Source organism: Salminus brasiliensis, chromosome 23 (genome assembly GCF_030463535.1).
Source record: "Salminus brasiliensis chromosome 23, fSalBra1.hap2, whole genome shotgun sequence".
Lineage (NCBI taxonomy): Eukaryota > Metazoa > Chordata > Actinopteri > Characiformes > Bryconidae > Salminus > Salminus brasiliensis.
This window is the reverse complement of record NC_132900.1, coordinates 25,347,000-25,361,017: the sequence shown is the minus strand read 5'-3', so window position 1 is coordinate 25,361,017 and position 14,018 is coordinate 25,347,000. Positions and strand designations below refer to the sequence as shown.

Here is a 14,018-nt window from a genome sequence, read left to right as displayed (position 1 = left end):
AAGAACGGCAACCTCTGTAAGCTGCCAATGAGGAGAAGCTCCCCATCACTCTTCTCAATAAGTAACTCTGGAAAGGGAGCTTGGGTCAAACCACCAGCCAGAGCATGGTTAACTATTTTCCCAACCTTTAAGTGCCATTTCTTAACCTTTAAGTCAATCAAATATCTTATACAAGAGACCCCTGCCTTAGAAAAGCCTCTGCCAGCCATGCTAAACTGCTAGATGTGACAGAGGAGAAGGGGGGTTCAAAACAAGGGTCCATCCAATCCATAATCATCATCTTTCCTTTCCACTCTAAACAGTCCCCAAGCATTTAAAACTAAGCACAAAAACTGGAACCCGCTAACTGCTTGAATACATTCTGTGGCATTAGGAAAAGCTGCTTATCATGGTCCAGTCCACCTAATCTTCCAAGCAGTGCCAAACCAAGGCCAATCCAAGGGGTACGTCATCCTCGAAAAGCAGTGTTTGAGCAGCCTGTAAACGCATAGTCTTTATTCTGGCTGCAACCTCTAAAAGCGCCTGGCCTCCGTCAGCCAAGGCCAACTATAAACCACCAGGTGGAAGCCTGTGTTATCCGTTCCAAAAAAATGTAAAGAAAAAATATCAACATCTTCTGAACTTTATTTAATAAATCCATAGGAGGATCCAGTACAGCTACCCGGTGCCACAGCATAGAGACTGCAAGGTTACTAACCACCAGCACGGTCCAACAGCTGGGAAAGGATCAATTTTCACCTCTAGAGTCTCCCCAGAATCTTTGCCTTTAATCCATCAAAGTTCTTTTGCAAATATCTGTCTGTACCAAAAATGAAAACACCAAGAATATTAAAACCCTCCACGTTCCTGGAGCTCTGCAGGGGGAGCCTAGGGGAACTCTCCCCACGCCACGGTCTTAAAAGCAAGACTGTGCTTTCACTCCAGTTTATCTGTGCTGGTGTAGCTGTCTGGAACTTTTCACTCAGGCACTCGGAGTAACATTCTTGACATCATTCCCATCTCTAATAATGGGACGGTCACATCATCAGCGTCCGCACTCAGTCTCACTGCTGCCTTCTTCCCAGTAATGGACCTTTAAATTGAAAAACCACTGAGCTGTTTCCGAAAGGCCACAAAGATGGGAATGGCATTGGTATGTAATAGTGGTGAGAGATCGCAGACCTGGCGTATTCCACCGTTAACAGGGAAAGGCCTTGTAAGTTTTTTTTTTATTATTAAGATACAGTTGTGCTCAAAAGTTTACATACCCCGAATGTTTGCTTTCTTGGCTTTTTTTCAGAGAATATGAATGATAACACAAAAACGTATTTCCCCCCTCATGGTTAGTGGTTGGGTGAAGCCATTTATTGTCAAACGACTGTGTTTTCTCTTTTTTAAACCATAGTGACAACCAAAAACCTCCAAATGACCCTGATTAAAAGTTCACATACCCCAGTTCTTAATACCATGTATTGCCCCCTCTAACATCAATGCCAGATTAAAGTCTTTTGTGGTAGTTGTGGATGAGGCTTTGTATTTTCTCAGATGGTAAAGCTGCCCATTCCTCTTAGCAATAAGCTTCCAGTTCTTGTAAATTCCTGAGCTGTCTTGCATGAAGTGCGCACTTGAGATCTCCCCAGAATGGCTCAATGATTTTTAGGTCAGGAGACTGAGATGACCACTCCAGAACCTTCACTTTGTTCTGCTGTAGCCATTGACTTGGCCTTGTGTTTCGGATCGTTGTCATGTTGGAACGTCCAAGTACGTCCCAGCGCAAAGTATTTGCTGATAATGTGCTGCATTCATCTTTCCTTCAAGTTTGACCAAGTTTCCTGTGCCTTTGTAGCTCACACATCCCCAAAACATCAGTGATCCACCTCCATGCTTTACGGTAGGAATGGTGTTCCTTTCATCATAGGTCAATGTAACGTTTATGGTTGTGGCCAAAAAGTTTGATTTTGATCTCGTCACTCCAAATGATCTTGTTCCAGCAGGTTTGGGGCTTGTCTCTGTGCTGCTTGGCATATTGTAGGCGAGATACTTTGTGGCATTTGCGCAGTAATTGCTTTCTTCTGGCAACTCGACCATGTAGCCCATTTTTCTTTACGTGCCTCCTTATTGTGCATCTTTAAACAGCCACACCGCTAGTTTTCAGAGAGTCCTGTATTTCAGCTGATGTTACAATCAGTGAACAATTTCCCTGACAGTTGTGACCGAAAGTTTTGTTGGTCTACCTGACCGTGGTTTGGTTTTTACAGAGCCCCTGATTTTCCATTTGTTAATCACAGTTTGAACATTGCTGACTGGCATTATCGAGTCCTTGGATATCTTTTTGTATCCCTTTCCTGTTTTATACAGTTCAACCAACTTTTCCCGTAGATCCGTTGACAGTTCTTTTGCTGTCCCCATGACTCACAATCCAGAAACATCAGTGGCTGGATGAAAGATGCAAGAGTCTGTCTGGATCCCAGAAACTCACTCAGCTTTTATGCACACACACTGATTACAAGCAAACAGGTCACAGGTGAAGATGTTACCTTTAGTAGCCATTCAAACCCATTTGTGTCAACTTCTGTACATGTTATCAGGCCAAAACTACCAAGGTATGTGAACGTCTGATCGGGGTAATTTGCATGTTTCTGGTTGTCATTATGATTTAAAAAGAGAAAACACAGTCGTTTGACAATAAATGGCTTCACCCAACCACTAACCATGAGTGGAAAAAAATATATAATTTATATTATCTGAAAAAGGCCAAGAAAGAAAAATTCTGCCGGAGTATGTAAATTTTTGAGCACAACTATATATATATGAGTATTAGTATACAGTTTACAGCTTACTATAAGATACAAAAATTGGGCCGAATCCAAAAGCATTAAGTGTCAAACAGAAAAATGTGATCAACTCTGTCAAAGGAAAAGAAGAAAAGAAGTCTCAACAATCGTCCTGATCAAAAGGCTGATAATTGTAAATGATCGCTGCCAAACTTTGAATTTTATTTAAGATACGTTCTAGGACACCTTTGTATTGATTTGGTAAGTGAGCTGTAAGAAAGACAGACAGACAGAAAGTTAGGCAGTGAGAAAATGCAGCTCAGTCCATTACTGTTTAAACAGGCACATTGTTTCTGTTTAGTTTTACACTGTCTATGAATTAAACAATTCACACATACACACACACACCCAACCACCCACACACCTTCTCCGCAGTCTGGAAGTATTCCTTAACGAGATCTTCCACTCGTAACTGCAGAATGTCCGCGGATGGTCGAGAGAGAAGCATACCGAAGTCTATAGCCTCCTCTGTAACACAGAAACTTGCGTAATTACATATTAAATTCCACATCTTGTTCCAGAATTCCACAATGTTACATTTGTGTAATTTCATAACAGAATTACACAATTTGTTACATTTGTGCAGCTACATACTAGACTTCCACTGCTTGTTGCAATGACATAATTGCATCTTTTAATTTTACAACCTGTTATATATTTGTGTAATTACATATCAGAATTCTAGAACTGGCTAAACTTGTGTTATTACACAAATACAGGATTACACATCAGAATTTCAGAACTTATTACACTTGTGTAATTCTAAATTTGTGTAATTACATATCACAATTCCAGAACTTGTTACACTTGTGTAATTCTAAATTTGTGTAATTACATATCACAATTCCAGACCTGGTTAAACTTGTGTAATTCTATATTTGTGTAATTACATATCACAATTCTAGAACTTGTTACACTTGTGTAATTCTAAATTTGTGTAATTACATATCACAATTCCAGACCTGGTTAAACTTGTGTAATTCTAAATTTGTGTAATTACATATCACAATTCCAGAACTTGTTACACTTGTGTAATTCTAAATTTGTGTAATTACATATCACAATTCCAGACCTGGTTAAACTTGTGTAATTCTATATTTGTGTAATTACATATCACAATTCTAGAACTTGTTACACTTGTGTAATTCTAAATTTGTGTAATTACATATCACAATTCCAGACCTGGTTAAACTTGTGTAATTCTAAATTTGTGTAATTACATATCACAATTCCAGAACTTGTTACACTTGTGTAATTCTAAATTTGTGTAATTACATATTTCTATATTCTATATTTGTGTAATTCTATATTTGTGTAATTACATATCACAATTCCAGAACTTGTTACACTTGTGTAATTCTAAATTTGTGTAATTACATATCACAATTCCAGACCTGGTTAAACCTGTGTAATTCTATATTTGTGTAATTACATGGCAGAATTCTAGAACTTCTTACACTTACGTAATTACATATCAGAAATTTAGAACTTGTTACACTTGTGTAATTCTATATCAGAATTTCATTTTATTTCATTTATTGCATATTGGAGTTTTCCTGTAGGAATGTAACAAGTTGCAATGCTAATAAACAACCATTTAGCTTTGATGACTCACTGTTTCAGAGCTACTAAAGAGTGAATGTGAGTTTATTCTGTCCCAATATCTTTTGTTGTTTTGATTGGCTCATAAAAATGAAATACTGTATATAAAACATCTCACCAAAATTAAAAACTCATTAAACTGCATACATATCAGCAGTGTGTGTGTGTCCATGTGTCTCTGTGTGTCTTGCCTTTGACGTTGTCCTTGGTTTCTTTGTGTCTAATAAAGTGCAGGATGTCTTTGGGGTTTGCAACTCGATCCACAAATTTCTGACTGAAGCGCATCGTATTAAACGACTCAAACCCACCACTGTAGTCCACCTACAAAAGAGAGAGTGAGAGAGAGAGATTTCAATACATTCTAGTTGTGTATACAGTTGATCGGTTGTTAAACCCCACCTCTTGGTTACTGTTGCTTAGTCTGGCAAGATTTCAAATAAAATACATTTATTATTTGGATGCAGCTTTTTCTAATGTATGTAGGTTGTGTTTAAGCACAGTGTTTTGCAGTGTATTGTAGGCCTGTATGGTTTCTAAAACACACACTCGTAGTCTGATGAGTGGCTTTTCGGGTGTCCGCGAGTTTCCCAGTCTTTCTCTCTCCGCCTCCTCCAGCATCTCCTCCACCTGAGACACAAAAACAAACAAATAACCGTCCAGAAAAACAAACAAGCATCTAACACAAACACATTCTCCTCAGTGGGAGCAGGAGTATTATTCACTCGCAGCTGTTCACACGGTCACTTTAGGCACTTTGTCTGAAGGCCAGTAGAAACAGACACAAGTGCTTCATGAGCTCATCTGTTCTCTGTTTGAGAGTGGATTCAACGAGCCTGATATTTGAGTCCTCTCCACAATTTCGTGATGAGCCATTCAGTTTGAAGAAGAATGAGAATCAATGCTGGAGTGAGCAGCCTGAGCCACCAGCAGGATATGAGGGATTTCATATCATATTAAAGTAATTAAAACTTCATTCTGGTTTACTGTATTAAAATGAATACATAAATGTACAAACGTAAATGTAATTACATTTATTTTAGAATAGCGTCACTCTGGATATTCATTCTGGATATTAATGTTATTAGAGCCTCATGCTGGATGTTAATTTTATTAGAACTTTATTCTAGATATTAATATTATTAGAGCTTCATTCCAGATATTAATGTTATTAGAACCTAATTCTGGATATTAAATGTTATTAGAACATAATTCTGGATATTAATGTTATTATAGCTTCATGCTGGATATTAATGTTATTAGAACTTAATTCTGGATATTAATGTTATTAGAGCTTCATGCTGGATATTAATGTTATTAGAACTTCATGCTGGATATTAATGTTATTAGAGCTTCATGCTGGATATTAATGTTATTAGAACTTAATTCTGGATATTAATGTTATTAGAGCTTCATTCTGGATATTAATGTTATTAGAGCTTCATTCTGAACATTAATGTTATTAGAGCTTCATTCTGAACATTAATGTTATTAGAGCTTCATTCTGGATATTAATGTTATTAGAGCTTCATTCTGGATATTAATATTATTAGAGCTTCTTTTTGGATATTAATATTATTAGAGCTTCATTTTGGATATTAATATTATTAGAGCTTCACTCTGAATATTAATGTTATTAGAGCTTCATTCTGAATATTAATATTATTAGAGCTTCACTCTGAATATTAATGTTATTAGAGCTTCATTCCGAATATTAATGTTATTAGAGCTTCATTCTGGATATTAATATTATTAGAGCTTCATTCTGGATATTAATATTATTAGAGCTTCATGCTGAATATTAATGTTATTAGAGCTCCATTCTGGATATTAATGTTATTAGAGCTCCATTCTGGATATTAATGTTATTAGAGCTTCATTCTGGTTTACTGTATTAAAATGAATACATAAATGTACAAACGTAAATGTAATTTAATTCATATCAGAATAGTGTCACTCTGGATATTAATGTTATTAGAGCTTCATGCTGGATATTAATGTTATTAGAGCTCCATTCTGGATATTAATGTTATTAGAGCTTCATTCTGGTTTACTGTATTAAAATGAATACATAAATGTACAAACGTAAATGTAATTTAATTCATATCAGAATAGTGTCACTCTGGATATTAATGTTATTAGAGCTTCATTCTGGATATTGATATTATTAGAGCTTCATTCTGAATATTAATGTTATTAGAGCTTCATTCTGGATATTAATGTTATTAGAACTTTATTCTGGATATTAATGTTATTAGAGCTTCATGCTGGATATTAATGTTATTAGAGCTCCATTCTGGATATTAATGTTATTAGAGCTTCATTCTGGTTTACTGTATTAAAATGAATACATAAATGTACAAACGTAAATGTAATTACATTTATTTTAGAATAGCGTCACTCTGGATATTCATTCTGGATATTAATGTTATTAGAGCCTCATGCTGGATGTTAATTTTATTAGAACTTTATTCTAGATATTAATATTATTAGATCTTCATGCTGGATATTGATATTATTAGAGCTTCACTCTGGATATTAATGTTATTAGAGCTTCATTCTGAATATTAATATTATTAGAGCTTCATGCTGGATATTAATATTATTAGAGCTTTATTCTGGATGTTAATGTTATTAGAGCTTCATGCTGGATGTTAATGTTATTAGAGCTTCATGCTGGATGTTAATATTATTAGAGCTTCATTCTGAATATTAATATTATTAGAGCTTCATTCTGGATATTAATGTTATTAGAGCTTCATTCTGGATATTAATGTTATTAGAACTTGATTCTGGATATTAACGTATTTAAAGATTAATTCTGATATTAATGTAACTAGAGCTTCATGCTGGATATTTTACAGTTTCTCAGTCAGTTTAGAATCAGCTACAACTCTGCTCTTCCCTCACAACTCTTAATTTCTGTTTCAGGATTTTACATGCTTCTATTTAAACAGCTCTAAGCTTGACGCCCTCAGGATTTGGCACCCTCTGCTTATACTGATTACATTTTTAGTTGTGTCATTTGCAATCAGTGCTGCCTTATATTTCTTCAAAAATCCACCCAACACTGAGCGCTGACAGCAGTGTGGGCATCACATACTTCCACTTTAATAGGACTTGTTTTTCTGCACTGAAGAAACTGTTTTACACCGCAGTCGTAGGAAGCCAAGGTCAACAGAACAATAACGTGATGTTGTTCCACCACCAGAGTAGCCTCAGATACAGAATGTACTGTTGGGAAAGGGCAAGCACCTGCTGTGTGTTTAAAAATGAGGCACACATAGCTGGAGATTACAGTGCATTTATCTGCGTGTGTATTATTGGGCACTAAAGCCCTCATTAAATCAAAGTCCAAAACTCAACTGCAACCCTGCCAACATCCGTAACCCTGGAAACACCGCCTCACACTGTTAGTTAGGTGCCTTATACCAACACAATGTCAACCATGGGGTCATACACCTGTCCCACACTGTATGTCAATATCTGTTCAGTATGCAATAATATTGTGTCCCATAAGTATTTCAGATCACTGCTATATACTAACATCTACCACCAGTGTTAGCATTTCTATTGGTCTATTTATCTTCACATTTTCAAAAAGTGTAAAGAGCAGCTGCTCTGTTTAAAAACATGTTAGGGTTCCAGGGACCCTCTGGGTTCCCATTTTTTGTTTATACTATGTTAAATGTTATTAGAGCTTCATTCTGGATATTAATATTATTAGAACTCCATTCTGGATATTAATATTATTAGAACTCCATTCTGGATATTAATGTTATTGGAGCTTCATGCTGGATATTAATGGTACTAGAGCTTCATGCTGGATATTAATGGTATTAGAACTTCATGCTGGATATTAATGTTATTGGAGCTTCATTCTGGATATTAATGTTATTGGAGCTTCATTCTGGATATTAATGGTATTAGAACTTCATGCTGGATATTAATGTTATTAAAGCTTCACTGAAGCATGTCATGATGTGTGGTTCTTTGGGTTCTGTATATGGTTCTAAACAGATACACACAACAAGTCCTCTTAGAAAGAGTCAAGCCCCCCCCCATCCCCATCCCATCCCCAAGGCCACCTGCAGCAAGCTCGCAAACAAAAGCAAACCAGACGCCCAGAGGATCTTCAAAGAGACAGACCCACGCAGTACTTTATTCCTTTAACTAGAGGATGTTCATCTTCATTCACACTGCCAGTCACATGAAGGACGCACAGCAAGAGCTTCCTTGCACACTGTTGTCTGAACAATAGCACAAAAATGTGGCCTTAATGCACCTCAACCACCAGTGTGATCCTGCTTTGGACCATATTCAAAATCCAGGCCTTTGTACTGAAACAGAAGCAGCTGAAGGTCTTAAGCAGCACAACACCAAACATTGACCCTGGTCCCTTTACTGGCGCTTACTGTTGCTCATATGAAGACGGTCCTTTGACACATGTCCCTGATAGTGTGCACCACTTTAGTGCAACCAATGATTGTAGAAAAACATGGACAGCGCACCGTCTCCTAAAAGTAAAGCCACCACAGGTCTAGCGGCTGGTGACAGCAAAGGTTCTGTTGTGTTCTGATGCTGTACTGGGCTGAGTGATAGACTCTCAGTGTGTATCAGGTTAGTGTTCTGATGCTGTACTGGGCTGAGTGATGGGCTCTTAGTGTGTATCAGTTTAGTGTTCTGATGCTGTACTGGGCTGAGTGATGGGCTCTCAGCCATGCGTCAAGGGGGCCAGAGCTGCTTTTGTGGTTGTATGTTTACACTCACTGTGAGGGAGCTTCTGTCTCAAAGCAGATTACTTGTGAATGCTAAACGAATTTGGCTGAGCCCGCCGGGTTTAGTAGGGCACATCCCAGCCTGCAGTGACCACCAAAATCCTGTTAAAGTATTAAGTACCTGCCACCAGCGGTGTCAAGAACAACGTGACAGAACTCTCAGTCTGCTCACACGCTGTGAAATGGTAATGCAGTGCACACTCTGCAGGAGCTGGGAGAGACTATGTGAATTTAAATGTAATGATATAGGATGTGTGTGTGCGTGTGTGTCCCCACTAGGGTCTTGGACAAATGTATGGGTCTGCATGCATGTGCTCAGCACGTGTGTGCATGTGTATGGACACTATGGAATCAGCACTAATTGTATTATTTACATTTACAGCATTTAGCAGACGCTCTTATCAAGAGCTACTTAGAAGTGCTTCACTGTTTACTCAAGAATAACCTCAGCTAGTTTGAATAGACTAAAAATTCACCTCTAAGCTTAGATACTACTAAACACAAGTCAATATGAAGACCATAATACCTCTACTCTGCAGTAATCAAGTCTTGAAGTGACAAGAGACTGAACGAGCACTTGGGTGACTCTCTAGAGAGGAAGGGTCGAATTCTTCAGATGTTGTAAAAGAGAAATCTGCATGACCAAGTCAGATTTGCAACATGACCTGAGAACAATAGCTGATCATCCATGACTCCACCAAGGCTTCATGCTTCTGTAGATGGAGTGACCAGTGAGTTCTCAATCACATTATTTTCTAAACAAGTCTTGACTATATTCTTACCTTGTATTTGCACTCTTTGGCCAAATGATCAGAAACACCTACTTGTAGGTGACTAGGTGTAAACATTATCAGCACCACCCCCTATGTCAAATGGAAAGGGACCACCACAGGACCACCACAGACTAGCCAATGTTTGGATAGAGCTCCATTCTCAATTGCATGCCACCCCTCCTATGCATCTCCTCCTTGTGACTGTAGCTAATTTGCTGAGGTACAGAGCCTCCTCTAGACCTTCAACAGTAGTCAGTTCATGACCACAGAGCTCTTGGCTGGACAGACATGCCATTAACACTACTATGTCAGGGTCATTGCTATGCTGAAAATGTTCCACCCCAATAATATGCGATCAACCACAGTCCTGTGTTCAGAAACTGAGCAGTGATGAATTAGGTAGAGGGGGACTAAAACTGTGCAGCAACAGATAAGCTTCAGCCTATAACTGTACACCAATATAATGGAGTTAGTTATAAGGCAGGGGGTTCTAGTCTGTGTATGTAAGTACTTTCACAGTATATACACATATATGTTACCTTCTGCAGGCAGAAAGCCTGCACTTTTTGTGTAACGTTGGGCTGCTCTGGGCTGAAGAGGTCAGTGTGGTCAGCCAGCGTCACGTCTTCAATCAGGAACTGTCGGACTGTCTGCAGGGGAATTTTCTGCAGGTTCATTTTCCTCCCCTTCACCCGGAGCAAGCCAATGTGTCTGCAGACAAGCACAGGAAGGAATGAACTCGGCACATTCGATCAGCTCCACCTACCATACAGGCACACTCTGTAGTTCTGTAATTACTGATCCTCTGTATACTAATTCTCCTTTGAGCCTGTTCTTCAATGCTTGAGACCCCCATGACATGACCACCACAGAGCAGGTATTATTTGGGTGGTGGGTCGTTCTCAGCACTGCAGTGACATGACATGGTGGTGGCGTGTTAGGGTGTGTTGCACTGATATGAGTGGATCAGACACAGCAGTATATGCTAAGTGCAGCTGATAAAATGTCCATTTAAATGTATTTATTATTTATTTATTTTTATATTTATTATTATTTATTTATTTATTTATTTTTTTATGTATGTTAAAATATATGTATTGAATATGTAGTAAACTCTGTAGAGGGAAAATGTACACACACAAACACAGACAGGCTCTGAGAAACTTCTTTTCCAATACATTCATTAGGAGAACAATAAATCCAGAGTAATCTGGGCCTATTTTTCCTTCCATGGATGAACAGCAAAGTGATCTCCAAAAAACCCCTTTCAGAAGAGGTTCAGGCTGTTCTGGCTCAGTCACGGCGAGCAATTCTGGGCTTCATTTCTGCCTACATTAACACAAATTTGGTGTCAAATGAAGGTAATCTGCAATTCTGCCGTTTCCACACACGCTGCCCACATGTGGTCGTTATGTAGGCAGCTGTAGACTCCCTAAATAATTACCTCACACAGAACAAAGCAAGCAAAATTATATAGCAACAGCAATAATATTAAAACCACTGACAGGTAAAGTGAATAACACTGATTATCTGGTTCCAAGAGGTGGATATATTAGGCAGCAAGTGAACACTCAGTTCTTGAAGCTGATGTGTTGGAAGAAAGAACAACGGGCAAGTGTAAGAATCCGAGCCACTTTGTGATGTCTAGTTAACGCACACATACACACCAGTGAAACACACGTGCCCGGACCGGTGGGCAGCCATCGCTGCAACGCCCAGGGAGTTGGGAGGGTGAAGGGCTTTGCCCAAGCTCAAGGCCCAAAAGCGGCAGCTTGCCAAGGCCAGGTACTGAAGCCACAACTTTGTCATCAACAGCCCAGAGCTCTAACCGCTGAGCCACCACTGTTCCCGGGTAGTAGACAACTGGGTAAGGGCATCTTCAACACATCATGCAGGTCTTGTGGGGTGTTTCCTGTTTGCAGTGGACTCAAAGTGATCCATGGAAGGACAGCGGTGACCCAGTGAGGGTTATGGGCACCCAATGCTTACCGAGGTGATCCATGGATACCCACCTTACAACTTACAGGACTTCTTAAAAGGTCTGCCTCTAAAGTCTTGGTTCCAGGAACCACAGGACAGCTTAGAAGGCATTGGCATGTTCTGTCTTACGAGATGACTTCAGCTATGACAGTGTCCACAGTGACTCCATGAAAAGGAAGGTGTTTTCTGACAAGAGAAAGCTCTGCAAGAGCAGACAGCAGTGAAAATGAATTCATTTCCCAGAGCACTAAAAGTCCCGCAGTCCCGCCCACCACTGCACTTAACACTGATTCACTCACCAGCCTACTTAGGGCCCACTGCTAGTATTTTAGCATCAAAGCTGAGGAAGATATGGTCAATGCTGGACAAGTAGGCACTTCTGATCGTGCTCAACTGGAGTCAGTAATGGAAGTGAACTCAAGTAACCAATAGTTCAAGTAAAATAGTGTGGCAAAAGAAATGCCCAATAAGGGCAGCTGATCAGAACAGAGCTCCCTTACACATTTCTCCCATCAGAAATCCAACTCCAGTCACTAAAATTGGCTTCTAGGGCTGGGGCGACGTGTCTTAATCTAACTTAATTAAACTTAATCCATTGCGAAATTATGACGATTTTAGATGTAGCTCCCGTGTGCATCTAAAGTGTGGAGTATTTCACACAGAAAGTGGCATTGCTAATTGTTTCTTAATCGTGCAGTGTAGATACCTAAGGCTTTTCGCAATACCGCGGGAGCTTCAAAACACACATAGCTGCTCCTCAAATCACTCTCTGCCAACATATATAGTCCACAAAATGTCTGATTTCTTGTCCGTGAGGTGTGCAGGCTATGAAACCCCCAGTCAGAGCTCAGTCTTTTAGTCTTTTTAACCATTTACAGATCAAGTGCGTTTAACAGTACTCTTTAATACATCTAGTCATGCTTCTGAGCCACCCACAGCGCAGGGTCAACAATTCCACAGCCCCTAGTGTTCTTTCTACGACAAATTATTACTCTACACTCACTCACACTACCGCACTAAACTGTGCTGCACTCTGTTTTTAATATATTCAATATTATTATTGCACAACCCTACCCTATTATCCCACTACTGTCTCAGTCTCAGTTTTATTTATTTACACTTTTTAGTCTGCACTGTGTTGTGTTGTACTGTCTGTTAGCACTGTGTTGTACAGTCTGTCTGCACTTGTGTTCTATCCGCACTGTGTTGTGTTGTAGTGTGTGTCTGCACTGTGTTGTACTGTCATTTTGTTATGTGTGGTGTTGTTACGTCTGTCTGCGCTGTGCTGTGTTGTTCTGTCTGTCTGCGCTGTGTTGTTCTCTCTGCGCCGTGTTGTGTGCCGACGTCTGTCTGCGCCGCGGTGCGCAGTTACGTCTGTCCACAACGTGTTGCGTTGTGACATCTGTCAGCAACGTGTTGCGTTGTGACATCTGTCAGCAACGTGTTGCATTGCACCATGGTCCTGGAGGAACACTGTATCTTTTCACTGTGTACATTGTATATAGTTGAAATGACAATAAAGCCTCCTGACTTGACTTACACATGGAGTGAGAGTGGGACATCTCACATACGTGGGACTGTATTATTTGAGGGGGTAAGAAATCCTTACATTCCACTACTTTTGTGAAGCTAAGACTAAGTAATCCCCATTTCAGACACCAAAACAATTCATGCACATGAGTAAAAGTATGTTTTCACAAGAGATATGAAGAATTTCTAAAATCTGACTTCAAGTATTCAGGTTCAGGGTCGGAGTATCTCTTCATACACGTCTCATTATTGGTGAGATTTGAAATTGATCTGAACATTTTGATGCAAAAAAACATGTGGGTATTACGCTATATGCACATGCCTTTAAAGGCGAACATAGGAAGATATGCAAAAATCGAGGAAATGCCATTAGGCTCCTTAGAAGGTTCAAATAAAATGAACTGCGCATGTTAATGATTTATATAGAGCTTGTGTGCAGATATCAAGAATGTTTTGTTTTTTTGTTACCATGGTTATAAGACTGTTTAATTCAGAGATGTGAAAATGAAATGAATTATGTATTAGGTTTTGGTTCTGAAACCCAT

General features: G+C 39.1%; 1 protein-coding gene across 3 annotated transcripts in view; it reads right to left on the bottom strand.

Annotated features, from left to right (window-relative positions):
* The window catches only part of mre11a (MRE11 homolog A, double strand break repair nuclease), an 86,490-nt gene that overhangs the window by 37,975 nt on the left and 34,497 nt on the right, over positions 1–14,018 (bottom strand). For all 3 annotated transcript variants that reach the window (XM_072668609.1, XM_072668610.1, XM_072668608.1), the window contains exons 9-12: positions 10,503–10,674; positions 4,962–5,042; positions 4,607–4,736; positions 3,178–3,281 (exon numbers count right to left, since the gene is read on the bottom strand). In XM_072668609.1, coding sequence (XP_072524710.1) covers positions 3,178–3,281; positions 4,607–4,736; positions 4,962–5,042; positions 10,503–10,674 — 487 coding nt within the window. The remainder of the gene's footprint in view (positions 1–3,177; positions 3,282–4,606; positions 4,737–4,961; positions 5,043–10,502; positions 10,675–14,018) is intronic.